The sequence below is a fragment of the Solea senegalensis genome, linkage group LG16, assembly GCF_019176455.1.
Source record: "Solea senegalensis isolate Sse05_10M linkage group LG16, IFAPA_SoseM_1, whole genome shotgun sequence".
Taxonomy (NCBI): Eukaryota; Metazoa; Chordata; class Actinopteri; order Pleuronectiformes; family Soleidae; genus Solea; species Solea senegalensis.
Window position 1 is genome coordinate 11,249,949 of NC_058036.1, and position 18,331 is coordinate 11,268,279.

The 18,331-nt window shown below is 41.4% G+C and overlaps 1 protein-coding gene and 10 non-coding genes across 11 annotated transcripts; all 11 read right to left on the bottom strand.

Moving 5' to 3' along the window:
- Positions 1 to 2,588: 2,588 nt before the first annotated feature.
- trnad-guc lies at positions 2,589 to 2,660 on the bottom strand. The gene has a single exon. It is a non-coding gene; the product is annotated as a tRNA-Asp (tRNA).
- A 530-nt stretch (positions 2,661 to 3,190) lies between these two features.
- On the bottom strand, positions 3,191 to 3,263 carry trnav-aac. Its single transcript has one exon. It is a non-coding gene; the product is annotated as a tRNA-Val (tRNA).
- A 154-nt stretch (positions 3,264 to 3,417) lies between these two features.
- On the bottom strand, positions 3,418 to 3,490 carry trnav-cac. Its single transcript has one exon. It is a non-coding gene; the product is annotated as a tRNA-Val (tRNA).
- A 141-nt stretch (positions 3,491 to 3,631) lies between these two features.
- On the bottom strand, positions 3,632 to 3,703 carry trnad-guc. Its single transcript has one exon. It is a non-coding gene; the product is annotated as a tRNA-Asp (tRNA).
- Positions 3,704 to 4,233: 530 nt separating this feature from the next.
- trnav-aac lies at positions 4,234 to 4,306 on the bottom strand. The gene has a single exon. It is a non-coding gene; the product is annotated as a tRNA-Val (tRNA).
- Positions 4,307 to 4,460: 154 nt separating this feature from the next.
- Positions 4,461 to 4,533, bottom strand: trnav-cac. Its single transcript has one exon. It is a non-coding gene; the product is annotated as a tRNA-Val (tRNA).
- A 141-nt stretch (positions 4,534 to 4,674) lies between these two features.
- On the bottom strand, positions 4,675 to 4,746 carry trnad-guc. The gene has a single exon. It is a non-coding gene; the product is annotated as a tRNA-Asp (tRNA).
- Positions 4,747 to 5,454: 708 nt separating this feature from the next.
- On the bottom strand, positions 5,455 to 5,527 carry trnav-cac. Its single transcript has one exon. It is a non-coding gene; the product is annotated as a tRNA-Val (tRNA).
- Positions 5,528 to 5,668: 141 nt separating this feature from the next.
- trnad-guc lies at positions 5,669 to 5,740 on the bottom strand. The gene has a single exon. It is a non-coding gene; the product is annotated as a tRNA-Asp (tRNA).
- A 60-nt stretch (positions 5,741 to 5,800) lies between these two features.
- On the bottom strand, positions 5,801 to 5,873 carry trnav-aac. The gene has a single exon. It is a non-coding gene; the product is annotated as a tRNA-Val (tRNA).
- A 3,794-nt stretch (positions 5,874 to 9,667) lies between these two features.
- Positions 9,668 to 17,254, bottom strand: LOC122782574 (ornithine decarboxylase 1-like). Its single transcript, XM_044046968.1, has 10 exons — positions 17,200 to 17,254; positions 15,001 to 15,125; positions 14,283 to 14,456; positions 14,023 to 14,195; positions 12,116 to 12,332; positions 11,008 to 11,091; positions 10,697 to 10,859; positions 10,271 to 10,386; positions 9,942 to 10,156; positions 9,668 to 9,842 (listed from the first exon to the last, which is right to left on the bottom strand). Exons 2-10 carry the CDS (start codon positions 15,100 to 15,102, stop codon positions 9,806 to 9,808), a joined length of 1,281 nt encoding a protein of 426 aa, XP_043902903.1. The 5' UTR covers positions 15,103 to 15,125; positions 17,200 to 17,254; the 3' UTR covers positions 9,668 to 9,805.
- Positions 17,255 to 18,331: the final 1,077 nt, after the last annotated feature.

The window sequence follows — 18,331 nt, forward strand, 5'->3', positions numbered from 1 at the left end:
CCTCCAAATATTTATTTTTTTGATTAAACATTTGTGATTTATAAGTGAATTTTTCATTATAATCTTTCTGTAGAAAAGGCGATTCATGCTAACAGGGTCGGTGCACTACACTGAAAACACACAGGCAACTATTTGAAAAGGTAGTGTTTTTGAATGTAACTGTATTGAAACTCAATCCATCAGCAATAAACTAATGTCTTGTGTGCTGACATGCTTCACATCTCAAGCTCCCTCTTGAGTCAGAAGACAGTACCTCAGTGTTTGCAGGGTGTTTTCCATTAGATGGTGTTATGCAAATGAGTTCTATGTAGATTACAAAAGAAAATGTTGTAAAAGACATCTTGATGACATCTCTCCTGGACAAACCAGCTGCTTACTATGCTTTACTTTGTCTTAAGCAGGGCAGGGAGGCGCATAGTAGCTGTTATTGAGGACAAAACAATCTAGCTACTTGTGTTATTATTACAATAGAAGATTATGTTGCCCTGAATTGCATTCTAAATTTAATAATATTATAGTCTAAATGTGACTACACATTTCTCAAAAAGAAAGAGCCTGTTTTTATCAATCTAGGGTCGTCTATGGCCAAGACAAGCAAGATAGACAAGGAAAAGTGCATCCAAGTCTGGGACAACGCCTTCAAGGGCCTTCAACTCGGATTTTTAAGCATATCCAGATTGTATTTAGCTAGATTTTTGCACAGCCAAGAAAACACAAGATCACATTTTTCCAAAGCTGATTTCGGATGTGTTTCTGATAGGATTTAGATCTGTTTCAATCTGAATGTCTTGTCACTCAGATAGGACTTCAAAGTTTCTTCTGCGTCACGAACAAAGACACTTTGACATGACAACAACAATGACGTAGATCCAGATTGAAGTGGAAGATCGACACAGTGGAAGACCAGGATAAAATGCATGGAAGACAACAGACCATGGGCAGATGAGGAGATTGTCCATGGTAGCTATCTGGGGGGTCTTCGTCTTTTCAGAAGAAATTAAAAGGGACACCAAAATAAATCCATATATCAGGACATAGCATACAGGATGGAGGAGCGGGGGTTTCAGAGGACTTGGCTTGCCAGCAGAAAATAAAAAACCTCAAACAAAGATATCAAGGATGGGAACAATAAGAGCAGGGCTGGTTCGATAAGCTGCCCAGTCTGGGAACAACTCTGTGACAAGCCCTACATTTGTTTATGACAGCACAGCAAAGGAGGAGGACCACAACAGTCTGGAAGATGAAGAAGAAATGCTAGATACTCCTGGGAATCATGTAAACATTACTTTTCTTAACAGACACATAAAATAAGAAAGCAAGTGAGCGGATCTGGAGTTTTGATTTGACACACTGATTTTCCTCCCTAGATGATTCCACTAATCCTGTAATTAGTGTGTATTATGCAGGTGTGCCAAACACAAATAAAAAGAGAAAACAACAATAGGATAGTCTGAAAAAAAGTGATGACGTCCACTCCTAAAGTTTGGAGCTTGGCACTGATGGCCATGATTTGGTATGGTTTTCCATTACTGTACCTCCTCACACTCCGAAACACATAAACGTGTGACTTGTAAAGCACTTGTTTTCCGTGTACTGAATCATTAGACTCAGTTAGTTCATTGGAGTGTAAAGTCCATTGGAGTCCAGTGGCCGATGCTCCTGGTTCAGCACTGAATTATCTGTGAATTAAAAGTTTCTTTTGGTTTTTCATTGAGAAGTGGTCTAAAGTCTCTGTAGTGACGAAAGTAAAATTTAATTCCAAAGCCACTGGATAGTCGTTAGCTGTAAGTAGGTTTCAACTGGCTTGACTCGTAGGTACTGTTGTGATTCATCGATCACGAAGGCGAGGGAGAGTTGTGTGAAGGGTTTGCACATTTATTTCCACTTGCCGAACATTAGTGATGTGACGTTCCGTATCGAGGCTTCAAAGCGTGTGCCGAGTAGGGGAGGGGTTAGATCCAAAAGATTTATTAAACACATATTTACAGAAGTTATTTGGTCATACATTTTTGTAATTCATAGTCATTTCTAACAGACACAAAAATTCTATGCATCACACATTATGTGGTTCAGATACAGCTGCCTGTGATTATACACTTGGCCAGTAGGTGGTTTTGTGTGCACATGAAGCTTCGAGAAATTAACCCTTTCTCGAACCAATTGGCTCAAGTGGTTCAATGGCTCATGAGGCTTCATCTCACCATCACTACCGTACATCCAAGTTAGATTTCCATCTATATGTATCCAAGCTACTCGAGGATCAGCGTCACATACAAAGAAATATTCCATTGATGTTTGTGAATGACGATCTATAGATTCCAACAGTAAGACACCCCATGTCGGAGTGAATACCTACCCCAGGGGGTCCTCATTCAGATAATGAAGAAGACCATACATCTCTTCCCAGGTAAGATGAAAGTTACATTCAGAAAGGCTCCATCAGGCCATCTCCAATAGGAACCAGGATTGGAGATTTTTCCCAATATGTAATGAGTCTGATTGCAGTGGATATGAGATTTTGCAGAAGAGGCATGAGGTCAAGGTCGAGTTTTGATATGAAGGTCCCATGGGCATAGAAGAGGAGAAAGCTCCCCGTCGGGGAATCGAACCCCGGTCTTCCGCGTGACAGGCGGAGATACTGTCCACTATACTAACGAGGACTGCTGCCCCCCCTTTTGTGGCCATGGCGACAAATAACGGGGCCTGTTCTTTCTACTTTTGCCGCCAGCCAACAGGCAGACATTGCAAGAGGTGCACTCATTCAGAGTGCACCCATGTCGGAGTGAATACCTACCCCAGGGGGTCCTCACTCAGATAATGAAGAAGACCATACATCTCTTCCCAGGTAAGATGAAAGTTACATTCGGAAAGGCTCCATCAGGCCACCTCCAATAGGAACCTTCAGATGAGGACAGGTTGCCCCCACAAAGTCATGGCCTTGGGAAGACAAATGCCCTTATTCTGGTCTTTCAGCAAGGATGGGACAAGTCAGGTCAACTGACCATGACAGACTGTGGTCTCCAGTTTGTAAAGTGCAACAGCCAGAGGACCTGAGAAGCTAACTTACTGACTTGTACCACAATGGTTTGCCACTTAAGTACAATGTTTCTCAGTCCTTTCTTTTGTTGATCAAGGCAAGGGTCAGCAAATGTTACTTCCCCTCCCCCCATGGAGACTTTAAAAGCACTGCTGTTTCCGCTCGGTTTCGAGCCGAGGACCTTTCGCGTGTTAGGCGAACGTGATGACCACTACACTACGGAAACCCTTACTAAACAACAGAGATTGGAGAGTTTCCTAAAATGCAACAAGCCTCTTCTTGGTCAGATTGCACATCTCAAGGAGACGAGGGTCTTGAGCTATGTTTCTCAGCAGCAGCTGTATAGATCAGGCTTTAGTGAATCGCTGTGGAAGCAAAGTTGTTTCCGCTCGGTTTCGAACCGAGGACCTTTCGCGTGTGAAGCGAACGTGATGACCACTACACTACGGAAACCCTGTGAAGCACACCAGGATTGGAGATTTTTCCCAATATGTAATGAGTCTGATTGCAGTGGATATGAGATTTTGCAGAAGAGGCATCAGGTCAAGGTCGAGTTTTGATATGAAGGTCCCATGGGCATAGAAGAGGAGAAAGCTCCCCGTCGGGGAATCGAACCCCGGTCTTCCGCGTGACAGGCGGAGATACTGTCCACTATACTAACGAGGACTGCTGCCCCCCCTTTTGTGGCCATGGCGACAAATTACGGGGCCTGTTCTGTCTACTTTTGCCGCCAGCCAACAGGCAGACATTGCAAGAGGTGCACTCATTCAGAGTGCACCCATGTCGGAGTGAATACCTACCCCAGGGGGTCCTCACTCAGATAATGAAGAAGACCATACATCTCTTCCCAGGTAAGATGAAAGTTACATTCGGAAAGGCTCCATCAGGCCACCTCCAATAGGAACCTTCAGATGAGGACAGGTTGCCCCCACAAAGTCATGGCCTTGGGAAGACAAATGCCCTTATTCTGGTCTTTCAGCAAGGATGGGACAAGTCAGGTCAACTGACCATGACAGACTGTGGTCTCCAGTTTGTAAAGTGCAACAGTCAGAGGACCTGAGAAGCTAACTTACTGACTTGTACCACAATGGTTTGCCACTTAAGTACAATGTTTCTCAGTCCATTCTTTTGTTGATCAAGGCAAGGGGCAGCAAATGTTACTTCCCCCCCCCCCATGGAGACTTTAAAAGCACTGCTGTTTCCGCTCGGTTTCGAGCCGAGGACCTTTCGCGTGTTAGGCGAACGTGATGACCACTACACTACGGAAACCCTTACTAAACAACAGAGATTGGAGAGTTTCCTAAAATGCAACAAGCCTCTTCTTGGTCAGATTGCACATCTCAAGGAGACGAGGGTCTTGAGCTATGTTTCTCAGCAGCAGCTGTATAGATCAGGCTTTAGTGAATCGCTGTGGAAGCAAAGTTGTTTCCACTCGGTTTCGAACCGAGGACCTTTCGCGTGTGAAGCGAACGTGATGACCACTACACTATGGAAACCCTGTGAAGGTTACCAGGATTGGAGATTTTTCCCAATATGTAATGAGTCTGATTGCAGTGGATATGAGATTTTGCAGAAGAGGCATCAGGTCAAGGTGGAGTTTTGATATGAAGGTCCCATGGGCATAGAAGAGGAGAATGCTCCCCGTCGGGGAATCGAACCCCGGTCTTCCGCGTGACAGGCGGAGATACTGTCCACTATACTAACGAGGACTGCTGCCCCCCCTTTTGTGGCCATGGCGACAAATTACGGGGCCTGTTCTGTCTACTTTTGCCGCCAGCCAACAGGCAGACATTGCAAGAGGTGCACTCATTCAGAGTGCACCCATGTCGGAGTGAATACCTACCCCAGGGGGTCCTCACTCAGATAATGAAGAAGACCATACATCTCTTCCCAGGTAAGATGAAAGTTACATTCGGAAAGGCTCCATCAGGCCACCTCCAATAGGAACCTTCAGATGAGGACAGGTTGCCCCCACAAAGTCATGGCCTTGGGAAGACAAATGCCCTTACTCTGGTCTTTCAGCAAGGATGGGACGAGTCAGGTCAACTGACCATGACAGACTGTGGTCTCCAGTTTGTAAAGTGCAACAGCCAGAGGACCTGAGAAGCTAACTTACTGACTTGTACCACAATGGTTTGCCACTTAAGTACAATGTTTCTCAGTCCTTTCTTTTGTTGATCAAGGCAAGGGTCAGCAAATGTTACTTTCCCGAGGCACTCTGTCGCGTGTTAGGCGAACGTGATGACCACTACACTACGGAAACCCTTACTAAACAACAGAGATTGGAGAGTTTCCTAAAATGCAACAAGCCTCTTCTTGGTCAGATTGCACATCTCAAGGAGACGAGGGTCTTGAGCTATGTTTCTCAGCAGCAGCTGTATAGATCAGGCTTTAGTGAATCGCTGTGGAAGCAAAGTTGTTTCCGCTCGGTTTCGAACCGAGGACCTTTCGCGTGTGAAGCGAACGTGATGACCACTACACTACGGAAACCCTGTGAAGGACACCAGGATTGGAGATTTTTCCCAATATGTAATGAGTCTGATTGCAGTGGATATGAGATTTTGCAGAAGAGGCATCAGGTCAAGGTCGAGTTTTGATATGAAGGTCCCATGGGCATAGAAGAGGAGAAAGCTCCCCGTCGGGGAATCGAACCCCGGTCTTCCGCGTGACAGGCGGAGATACTGTCCACTATACTAACGAGGACTGCTGCCCCCCCTTTTGTGGCCATGGCCAAATTTCCCATGGAGACTTTAAAAGCACTGCTGTTTCCGCTCGGTTTCGAGCCGAGGACCTTTCGCGTGTTAGGCGAACGTGATGACCACTACACTACGGAAACCCTTACTAAACAACAGAGATTGGAGAGTTTCCTAAAATGCAACTGAAATTGTCCGTTGGTTGTAGGAATGGGGAGATTAATATCCATGATGATTGCCAGGTGGTCAGAGATGTTGAGGTTGAGGCTGGAGAGGTGAGGTATGGTGAGACCAGCAGAGCAGACCAGATCCAGGATGTGACCACAGCTGTGGGTGGAAAAGTTGACGTGTTGGGTTAAGTTGAAGCAGGGTAGCACTTCCAGGAATTCAGTGTCGGATTTGCAGTTAGTGTTGATGTGGATGTTGAAATCTCCCAGGAGCAGAACAGACGGTGAGATGGCAGATAACTGAGTTAAGAAGTCAGAAAAGTCAAAGACAAAGGAAGGATTTGGTTTGGGGGGGCGGTAGATTATTGCGGTGACCAGAGGAGTGGGACCAGAGAGTTTGAAAGTGATGTGTTCAAAGGACTGTGCTGCATGGATGGAGATGGTGGATGTTTTAATGTCCTTTCTGTGCACTGCAGCGACACCACTTCCCTGCCCCTCAGGTCGGGGTTTGTCCATGTATGTATATCCTGTGGGTGTGGTCTGGTTAAGTGAGAAATAGTCCAGAGGTTTGTGCCAACTTTCAGTGATACAGAGGACATCCAGGTTATTGGTTATTGGAGTAGAGAGGTGGTATTATCCAGGTGTAGAGCGCTAGCTTTATGCTAGCTTGTACCCAGAAGTCGGGTGTCTGTGGATGAAGAGATGAATAGATGACATGTACCCCAGGAGTATCCACGGAATAATCCACAGCATAACCGCAGCAGAAAGCCAATATTCCGAAGAGGAGGAGAGGGGCCGCCGGCCAGGTAGCCAGGCAGTCAAGGTAGGGAGAGGAGGTTGACAGCCTGATACAGTGGTGGCCAGCGGAGGAAGCCAGAGCCAAAGCCCAGTAAAGCCGATCTCGGGTCGGAAAGATCCTGGCAGGATGGGCAGGTGGGCTTAAGCTGTCAGAGGAGATGGCAAGAAAGACCTCAGGAAAGGCCACCCCAGTGGCAGGGCAACGAGGCTACACCGAAGTCCTGGGAATCATAGAGCTAGCAGGAGCTGGCAGGACGGTGGGGGAATTCACAGGTACGAATCAGATAGATAGCAGTAAATTTGTTTGCTCTCCAACTTCAGAGGATGCCAAACCAGGCAATCTGGTGTGGTGAGGCGTAGATCAGGAGACAACAAAACATTTTAACGTAGACTGTTGTCCAAGACGGAGGGGCAGCGGCAGCCAAGGTGCGCCAGCATCCGCCATCCTGGTCACACATCTGCCATCTGCTTCTGCTTCTCACAGAAGCAGAAAACACAAACATGAACAGACATTAGAACTTGTGATAGAGAAAATGTAGCATGTGCCATTGAATCTGAAAATGTGAACCAGATATCTGTGTTGAAAGTGAGACATCACAAACTGATGAGGATTCAAATGACAGTTTTGTGGAAGAGTAAATAGACACTGACACTATAGAACGTAAAATTGCATCACTTTGCGAACTGTATGCAAACTGTATTACATGTTTCAAAAAGTGCTTTACAGATAATTGTTGAGGAATTGTACGACATCCTCCATTTCACTAAATTTCATTCTCTATAAATAATCAAAGAGGTGCTAACTAAACAAATAAACACAAACACAAAACAAACAAACAAAAAAATCCACTTATTGTCAGCACTGAAGCAAAGGGTGCTCTCTCCACTAATTACAGGAGGAATATCTATTTTAACGAGCACTTCCCACTGATTGCACCAACTGAATACACATATAAATATACCCATAAAAATAGTTGTGTTTATGTTCCACTTATTCAAGTTCTAGAGAGTTTATTGAGAGAGTCATATTTTACAGAGAAGTTAGTTTTGGATCAAGAAAGCGTCTTTCATCGTGTTCTTCTCGAGTAGACCCCCAGACTATGATGTCATCCATCATTGTCTCTACTCCTGGTATGTGCTCGAAAATCATGGAAATAGTCTTATGGTAGTCTTATGTTCTCTTTTGATTGCTTTACTTGTCCCTTGGGTCCAAGCACATTCTCAGAGCACCTGTTTTCTTTTGCCCGATAACCAGTGAGCTGACCCATTCAGTGGCCTCATCTATTTCCTTGATGACCTCTATTCTTTCCATGCACACTAGTTCATCTTTCAGTTTTTCCCACAGTGCAAACGGGATCTTCCTGCAGGGATGTACAACAGGAGACACTTTTATCCACACATATTTTGTGTTTTCCAGGTAGACATCCAAGTCCTTCGAAACAGTCCTTATACTCTTCCATGAGTGAGTCATGATCATTTGCAGTGTCTGGTGACATCACTACAAACACTCTTTTGACCAGATTAAGCTTAAGGATTGTTTGTACACTCATATCCACAAACAGTAGCTGTGCTCTTATCTGCCGACCTTTGTGTTTGAAGGTTACGATGCATCCGCCTTTAACAGGAACGTGTTCTCCAGTGTATCCTGTCACGTTTTTGTTTATTTTGAATGAAATTTGCTCTTCGTTGTCAATGTTTTTTAAGTCTTCCAAAGACAGCAGGTTTACGTGGGCACCTGTATCTAACTTGAATGGTATTATTGTCTCATTCATCGCGATTGGCACAATCCATTCCTCTTTTTCAGTTCAAGCCTGCACCACGTCCACAGTGAACTCCTCATCATCCTCATCTTCCTCATCAACTGTGTGAACTTTCTGTTTTGAAGCTGCTTTGCAACATTTAGCATAGTGATTACTCTTTCCACAGTTGTTATAGGATTTTCCAAATGCAGGACATGATTTTGGCTTGTGGCTGCCTCCACATTTACCACATTTAAACTCTGCTGATTTCTCTTTTTGGTCTTTTAGTTTGGTAAATGTTTTCTTTTTCCTCTGTTCTTTATGTATTCATGCATGCACTGTTGTTTTTGCCTTTCTGAAGCTCTTTTGCTTGTGCTCAAGTGGTTTCTGCGGCTCTGCACATACTGACACACTTGTGGAGTATTAGTCCAGTCTCTCTGAGCACTCTTTCTTTGAGTGCAATACCCACTGTGCCACAAACGATCCTGTCTCTCACTAGTGCCAAATTCACATGTCTGCTTATTGTGTGAAGCTCGACTAAGTACTGATCAAAAGGTACTCCTTGCTTTTGGTCATGGGTGAAAAACTTGTACTGCTCAAGGGTCATGTTCTGACTAGGCACAAAGTACTCTTTAATCTTTGTCATTACCTTGGCCAAAGTCAGATTAGCTTCATCCAGCTGAAAGCTATTATATATGTCCAAAGCATCTTCTCCGATAACGATAATGCAAAAGGATGTAAGCTTTCAGGCTTTTTGGTTACGTCTTCTTGCTGTCCGGCCAGGGCTCTTGCAAATGCAGTAGGATCCCTACTGTGGCATGCTGGGTAATGGAGTGCTAATCTTTATACTCATAACATGACACAGGGAGAGAGAGAGACACTCAGAGTGTTGCCTGCTGTGGCAGTATTGTGTTGTTTCATACCAGTTTTACGTTCACAAAAGTGTATAAAGACATGATCGACTCACTCATCACATGTCTCACCTGCTGTGGAGAAGACGTGTGTCCACACTGACAGATCTGCAGCTGCGCACAAGAACATGTCCTGGTAGTTTCCTAAATAAAATTTTTATATCAGGTTATCTGCGCCATTCTGCTTGACTGTGGGCGGTCTGCTGGCACAAATTTTGCTTTCTTTTGTATTAGAGGGGGGTCTAGCGTGCATGCACCACTTATAACAAGAGTCTATGTTAAAGACATTTAAATGAAAATTACACACAGTAGTCACAGTCTGTATAATGTATCACTCATTTATTTTCATGTTTTTGTAAAATGATTTTATGTGATTCCAATCTTCGTCTTGTTTCTATGTATATATATATATATATATATATATGTATACATCTATATAACCCGTTCAAACTCTGTCTTTTCACACAGGTGAGACTCCTCCACAGGAGTTGGCAGGCCTGGAGAAGACAAAGCAGATCAAAGTTAGATTCCCCAAAGCAAGTAAAATCTAGCCTAAGTCACTCTTGAGGCGCTTGAAAAGTGACCAAATCACTCACCAGGCAGGACGAGACATCATGTAGTGAATGCCGGGTCTTTGGAATCCATTAAATGAGCAGGAGGCAGCTATGGTGTAGTGACCCATGTTTTTAAAGACCAGCCAGTCGCCCACCTGCAGATCAGGCAGGAAACACTGCTCAATAACGCGATCCGCACCATCACAGGTTTGGCCCCAGATACTACATGGGTACATGGTTTCATCTGGCTTTGGATTCTGAGGAGAGTGAAAGAGAGAGAAAGCGATTGATTGTTATTTGTTTCACCTTTCATTGATCAAAATGTGTGATGATTTGACTTGTCACCATTTTATTCCTTTATTTTTGATTACCTTATGCAGTGTTGGCAGAACCTTTAAATTGTGCATGGGTATGAATGAGAAAGATCCATACACCCCATCATTGATGTAGTACATCCGAGTCTTGTTGTTGATCACTTTGTCTTTATCTGTGAAGAAAGCATAGTTTAATTTAATTCACTGCTGCGTTTTAGCTGGAAAATTTACATGGTACTCCTGAGAAGTTGACTTTACTGAAATGACAACAAGAGTCACCAAAGAAAGATTTATCAGGATGATTTTACTTTCTTTACACTTTTTGTTCTCGTAAACTTTATAAATGCCTCCAAGTCACTGAAGCCATTGGTCTGTATTTTTGTGACCTTTTTTGTCACATTTTTCAAAGGTCTTTGTCACATCACCAAAATGTCAATTTTGAACAGGCAAAAATGTTAGTAACAAATAAAACGATCATTTTACCATCAGAGTCTGACTCCTCGTCCATGATGACCTTCTTGGCAATGATGTTGACAACCAGTGTGAAAGCAGAAGTTACAAAAAAACGTCCTGGCTCAGCAATGATCTTACCACCAGTGTCAGCAGGAAAATATTTGTCCAGAGCAGGGTTGATAGCAGCTGTGAGCTAGAGAGAATAAAAAGTGTCAATTTATAAATTAGACTAAAATAAATCTGATAATGCTTCAGCTAGTAAAGTAAGGCAGTAAATCCTCAATGTGTAGATACAAAAATGTATATATTCAGTATGCAAAATATTTTAAAGGTAATTTTACCTCTTCAAATTTGAGTTTATCATCATCTGAACCAGGGAATCCACCACCAATGTCCAAGAGATCCATTTTGAACCCAAGTTCAGCCTAGATATCAAAAGAGGAAGTCTTTGTTTACTTTGCTGCAAAAAAAACTGTGAAATTCGGAGGGAAAAAGTATTTGCTTCCTTCCTGATACCTCTTTTGCATATTTGCTACAATTCCATGTCTCAGATCATCATAATAAAGTTTCAAAAAAGTTGATGTCATTTTAAGCAGCAGAGCAGAGGACTCTTTTCACAATGAGCATGAGTACAAGTGGTGGGAAAAAAACTCAGAATATGTGGGTTTGGATTCAGGAATGGCAATGTTTAACAGAAAACAAATTTCATGCAAAACTTGTAAAAGTAAAATCCCATTGCAGAACCAATCAATGTTTGACGGATCAATGCGGATATTTTGTGATGGGTACGTAATCACCCACGTGCAGTATGTTTCCACCATTCCATATTTGAACACATTTTGGTGCATGTATGCAGGATCAGACACGCCCATCAGAATAAATTTCATCTGGATCTGATTCAGATTACAGATTTGACAGCAATTTAAATATGTCATGGTTCAGTCCCATTTAACAATGTGTTTATAGCAACAACATTGAACAGAAGATGGTAAAGTTCTACACAGATCGAGAAAGACGCCTGGATCCATTCAAACAAAACGTAAAATTGGCAGGTGCTGTAGAACAGAGGTGGAATTAAAAAGTTCTCATTGGGGGCTGATGTGTGTGTCCATCTTAAGATTTTGACCCAGACCCCGATAAGTAGAAGATGGTGGCAAAGATGAGGAGAACAACAATTTAAAAGGCAAACTTTGGGTAACACTTTAGGGAAAACATGTTCACCATTAACCTAGGTGCTTACTAACATGCATTTAATTAGCATACCAGACCTTTATTAGTAATTATTAAGCAAGTATTAAAACCTTAATGAGGAAAAATCTTAATTCATGTAATAGAGGTAGAGGTACGTTTAAAATTGTTTGCGTGATCTGAAACATTTTAATGAGACAAATAAGGGAACATTATTACATTTATTTTTCACAGATATATATATTTATATATATATCTTACCCCGATAAGAAAAACAAAGTGAGCATCTGTGATTGCCTTTACGTATGCCATAGCATCCCTGCAGCCACTGCCAACATGGAAGCTGACACCAATCACATCCAGCTTCAGCTCTTTAGCTCGCTCCAGAAGACCTCGGCAGGATTTGAGATGGACCCCAAACTTCATACTGAGACTAACCTCTGCCTTTGAGTCATCAGCGGTGATTCGTAGCACCAGCCTGTGCACAAGACAGAAATGTTGACTGTATTAGTAATCAACAGGTTTCATGTCAACAGGTATTCAGATGACACTTCAACTGATAAATGACATACAATTAACTAACTGCAAATATATACCTAACCCCATACAAAGGTTCATGTTAACTATATATTTTATTTTTCCAGTGATATTAAGCATCATTCAACTACTTCAGTATTTGGGTAGCCTTCTTAAATCCATGTGTGAAATTCAGGAGTATCATGAAATACCTGAACCAGCTCCACACAGTAACTGCTGATTAAACAAGTGTTTGGATATCACCAGTATGGTTTTATTTCGATGTTTTCATACATTTGTTCATACAAATCAGTGGTCAGCAAATGGCAGCCTCTGGGCCATACTAAAATGTGATGTCAACAGACTGCTAGCCATGGATCAGAGGGTGTTGTCAGTGGAAGAGACCAAGAGTGCAACGTCCAACACAAAAATCAAACCAAACAATGCGCAATCTTTAGTTAAAAAAAACAGTTAAAAATACTTCCTTAAATCTGAAAGCCGCTGATCATGAGTTGAATCACAACCTGTTAGTTCCTGTTAGTTTGTTAGTTCAGTGTCTGTGTCAGGTGGAGTCTGCTCCGGTGATGCAGGAACTACTAAACGATTCGGTGAACAAATCTTCTTAATTAAGTGATTCTAATGATTCACTGAAAACAGCTGCTTTTCTCGTCACTAGTTTGTGTGTTTGTGCCGAATTAAAAATGATGTCACAGTAGTTTTGTGCAGCCATGCTATGACAACCCTGCACATGTTGACGTGCCGATATAGTGATGGAAAACAGTGTATCTGATACCAAACCAAGTAGAGTAGTGCTAGAACTGTATAGAAGAGCCAAAAGTGTACATTGGTCCTCTTGTGCTTGATCCGAATAACCCGCTTTTGTGAGATGGTGCAGAATTACGTCGATCTGAACCCCGCACCATCTCACAGAGACATTTGTCTAAACTTTCTGCCATTTTCAAATGCCTGCATCAATTTTCTTTATCGTTTTCCTGACTGATTGGACTATTAACTCTATCCTGCCTTCACACATTCTGGTGGCACTGCTTTGTTTCATCCCATGATGTGCACAATGATAGACAAAATGAACGCACAATACAGACGAAAAGCTCCGTTCATCTCAGTCTCCGAGTATAAATGGGCCTTATTTTTAATACAAACGTTTTATTACAAACTGCTGAGTTTTCAGAGCTCAACAGGAGGTCAGAAGAATTGTTTGAACTCAAGCTTATGGCTTCCTGTTTTGTTTTGTTTTCAGTCTGACCAGTACTACATTAACAAATGTTATATGCATAAAAAAGATTCAAGTGCTGTTGTTTATTATTTTCTTTGTATTACGTATGTGTTTTCAAACTGACACTGTTCAAACTTGCTGTTTGTTTGTTTTTGGTTTTTTTTACCAAAATGGTTTAATCATTTTACAGTTAAAAGTATTAAAATCTATCTAGTAATTCATGTAACAGTACTGTGATGGAAAATACAGCACCCTATTACTGTGAGAGCAAAGACAGTACTTAGTATAGGACCATAATAACTAATGGTTACTGTAATTTAGATAACAGTAACCATACTGTGAAATGCATTACAACAACCTACTTGTCAGTTGCTGCCAGCAAAGTACTGTAGATTTCATGGGTGATGAAGTGTCTTACTTGGCATTGTCATAACAACGGGCCACTTTCATAAGTTCCTCCTCACTATCAAAGGTCATCATCTGGACCCCATTTGCTGAAGCGTACTTGATATGAGAAACTTGCTTGCAGGGGTTGGCATAGATGATTCTGCTTGGTTCTACTCCCAGAGACTGAACCAGCTGAATCTCTGACTACAGAGAGGCAACAAAATAGTTAGAAATACAACAAGCACAAGTTTCCAATACAATGTCAACTTTGAATATCTCACAAAAATGCACCTTGCTTGCACAGTCAAAGCCAGTTCCCAGAGACGCCAGTGTCTTAACCACTTCCCGAGTGTCGTTACATTTGACAGCGTAGTAAGGAGTGACACGAGGCAGGGCCCTCACCCATTGTAGGTGTTGCTTCAACATATCTCCCAAGTCACAGACATAGAAGGCATCCCTGTCATCCTGCAATGTAGAAAATGAAAGAGACAAAAGCAGTCAACAATAGTCTCTTTGAGAGAATAAAACATTTAGCTCCACAGGTATGACCACTGTTCCACCGGTTTCCCAAAACCGATTCTTATAGCCGAAATATTTTGGTCTCATAAACAAAACCAGCAAGAGAGTGTTTGCTGAACACGGACACACATAAAAGTGGTGGAGATTGGCTGTGTCAATGGTGACAGTGGCAAGAGAGAGGGACACATCAGCTATGTAAAGCAATGAAAGTGAATGCACTTCATACTTCACACATTGCTCCTGATAGCATGCTGCCAATTTTGAAAAGGGAGTCATAGGAAATGTGCTGCACATAGCTGCCTTGTTTCAAAATGGGTGTGAATGGTAAAACTCTACATTTAATTTATCTCCTGTTCTGTACTACATTTATTTGGGGAAAACATTTTTTCTTTTTCATAATTTCTGAGACATTTTATGCAGAATATTAGACCGATCCGAGCCAAGTAGTGCTATAACTGTATCATGGAAAAGTGCCATAAGTCTCCGTTACCTTCATAGATGATTCATTGATCTTCTTGCTAACCATATCCTGGGCAGAGAATCCTTCCTCCAGGAGAGTAAATCCATTTTCAGTGGGAGTGGCAGTGTTCATCCTATTGGTTACTCACTGGAAAACTGGAAGAAAGAGATTGAGGCAAACTGTGATTACAATCATTACACCATTTATTTGACAGACAACACAAAAAACAGTTATCTAATGATTCTTTCTACATATATATACATATATATATATATATATATATATATATATATATATATATATATATATATATATATATATATATATACATTTCCTCAATCAAAGGTACGGAACGTCATAATGTCTAACTTGCGTTATGAATTAGTGGGATACATATTGAAGTAGCCTAGTAGTTGTATCAACGTCTGCATGTAATCAACAACTGACTGTCAGATCAACTGTAGAAAGAACAATTCAAAAACCTTTCACAATATTTATTGTCACTTTGTCACAATATTTATTGTCACAGCATCCTGGACAATGCCAGCCACCCTCTGCACACTGTCATCAGCAGCCAGAGGAGCCACAGAAGCCTCGGCAACAGGTTTCTCCTCCCAAAGTACAGGACCAACAGGCTGGGGGACTCGGTTGTCCCCCGGGCCATCAAACTGTACAACTCCTCACTGGGGGGGAGGAGGGCAAACAATCAAAACAAACAACTGTTCATAACCACAACATTAACCACAACAAAAACTCATAATAACATGTGCAATAAAACCCTGGGCAATACGGGTTAACTGTAGGTGTGTGTGTACCTATGTGTGTGTATGTATGTATATATGTATGTGTATATATATATATATAGCATAGGTCATAGATCATATTTTTATCTTATTTTATTTTATTCTATATTTTATGGTGTTTGGTACCTGGGGTGTTTCTCTTTCCAGCCTCCTGTAGTGTGTGACTCTAATTTTAACAGTGCTGTGTGTGGATGTTGGACCTGTTAATTTCCCCGAGGGAACCTCCCAAAGGGATTAATAAGGTTGTCTGTCGGTCTGTCTGTCTGTCTGTCTGTCTGTTATACAATTATACAGATATTTTTTTTTCACTCTTTATTTGTTTTTAATTTTTTTTTACTGCTTATTTTCTGTGCCCTCAGTTCAGACTTGAGTGGGTATGTTTGCTCAAAAACTCTGTGCTTTGTCTCAGTTTCACGTTGGTCTCTGAGCATATGAGACAGACTGGTTTTGTGCTTCCAGAGGGAAGAATGAACATGAATGAGTCCGTCCATTCAGGGGTGAACACTTTCTATGTCCACTGTCCTCGTCTTAGAAAGTGCCATGTTTCGTTATTTTACTCTGGCTCACTCGTCTCTCGCTGTGTCGCTCACTCATCTCTCCGTCTGTCACTCCCTTGCAGCTCCTTCATCTGTCTGTATTCAGGGTCCAGCCTTGATGTGAGGCTGTATACCATCCTCACATTAAATGTCACTATTAAGACATGTCACATCCATAACTTTCACATGTTATTCCTGATATTTATCTCTCATCAGACTGTATGGTTATGAAAAAAGTGGGATTTGATTGATTGTTCCAATCTTTAAATCTGTCAATGCAGGATGATTTGACTGTTGACTTCTTGACAGATATGTCTGACACCAAATATGTACCCACAGTTCTTCAAGCAAGTTAATAAATGTATTCTGCTAGATATCAGATTATATACACTGCATATAATAGAGATATGATTGATCTATAAAATGTTGAAAAACATTGATCAGTGTTTCTCAAACCTGGAAATTATGTTTTCAAATTCTTGTTCTGTCCCTAAACAAACAAAATGATTCAGTTTTAATGATGTCTTTGTTATATGGAGCAAAGAAACCAGAACATATTCACAAACCCTCAAACGGGTTATCAAAATAGTTGCCGATTAATTTAGTAATAACTTAATTAAGTAATTGTTTCAGCCCTATAGACAATGAAACAAACTGTGCCAAAATATTTTAAAACGAGCATTAACCTGAAATGCTTACACTTGTGAATTGCAGGTATGGGGAGCAGTCATGCCCATATGTGCCACCTAAATGAAGTCAGCTCTGAATGATGAAACATTAAATAATTCTTTCCTACTGCAGGTAAAACAAGAACATTTTACAATTAATCCTTACTATTGTCCGCTGAGTCAGCAGCAGGTTATGCAGGCAATTATAAAATTATATCCAACCTTTCAATGTTGACGTTTCTCTCCTCGGGTTCTCTCTGGAAGATCTCTGTCCTGACTGTGTGGGTTGGTAAAGATCGGCGGTAAGGGACTAGGCACACCTTTGGTAAATTGCTGGTAACTGTACACAACTCCTAATACGGACATGGAGGCGGTGTGTGTGTTTATAGGTAAGATTCAGGCATTCAGGCACATTCATTAAAAAATTTTTTGTTCCATTTTCTTATATTCAGTTAATATAAAATTGTTAGTATTGATACAAACTAGCAATAATGTGACTTATTTTCAAATTTCACAAATTCAACCCAATTTTTAACATTTTGAGTACTTTTTGCTCTGTTGTGTTTATATAGTTGGTAAAAATATATGTATTTTTTTATCAGATTGTCTATGTTCTAAAAAAAAGGATATAAGACGTACTCAGAATAATTATTTAGTAGAATATCATGATGAAAATAATAAACTATCCCTGTTTCAATTAATTTTTTTCAACGAGGCATTTATTGTGAACTATTTGCAAGAAACAAAAAAGTTGTGTGTGTTCAATGTCTGCTAAGGGGCTCTGTCTTATAGCATGTGTCATTGCTCCATTCCAATTGACACAGGTGTTATTTTCACGGCCAACGCTCATGTTGATTATCAAATGAACTTGCGTTCATCAGTGCGCCTTGGGTCTTAAAATAAAACCTGGTCTAAAGTCAATAGCGCAGTGGTTTCGTGTTAAATGATGCATTAGATGCGATCGGGGTGTTTCGATCACATTGCGCGAACATTTTGGTTGTTACACACAGAGAGATGTGTTTCTCATTGTTCTCCTCCTCATCAGTTATAGGTTAAATACCAGTGCATGCACAAGAGAGGCTTAGTAGACAGTGGAAGCAGAGGGTCCACCGACCAAGAACCACATACTCATTAACGGGGGTTGCTGGCACAGCTTTGTGCCTGATACACCTGGCATTTAAAGTGAATTGCAAACAAAACTCTGATTGGTTTAATTGATGTCATGCCAAAAACACACATAATTCAGGCAAATAATGAAACCCCTTTGTGCCACGTGTCTCTCTTTGAGCTAAGATTATGCACTGTGATCTGTGGAGCACTATACAAAGTCAGACTTTTATTTTGAAATAGTCAC

Coding starts and splice junctions, on each gene's coding strand:
- LOC122782574 (XM_044046968.1), bottom strand. CDS start 15,102: ATGAACACTGCCACTCCCACTGAAAATGGATTTACTCTCCTGGAGGAA. Junction 11,092..12,115: donor ACTTTGTTTTTCTTATCGGG/GTAAGATATATA, acceptor TTTGATATCTAG/GCTGAACTTGGGTTCAAAAT. Junction 10,387..10,696: donor CGAGGAGTCAGACTCTGATG/GTAAAATGATCG, acceptor CTTTCTTCACAG/ATAAAGACAAAGTGATCAAC.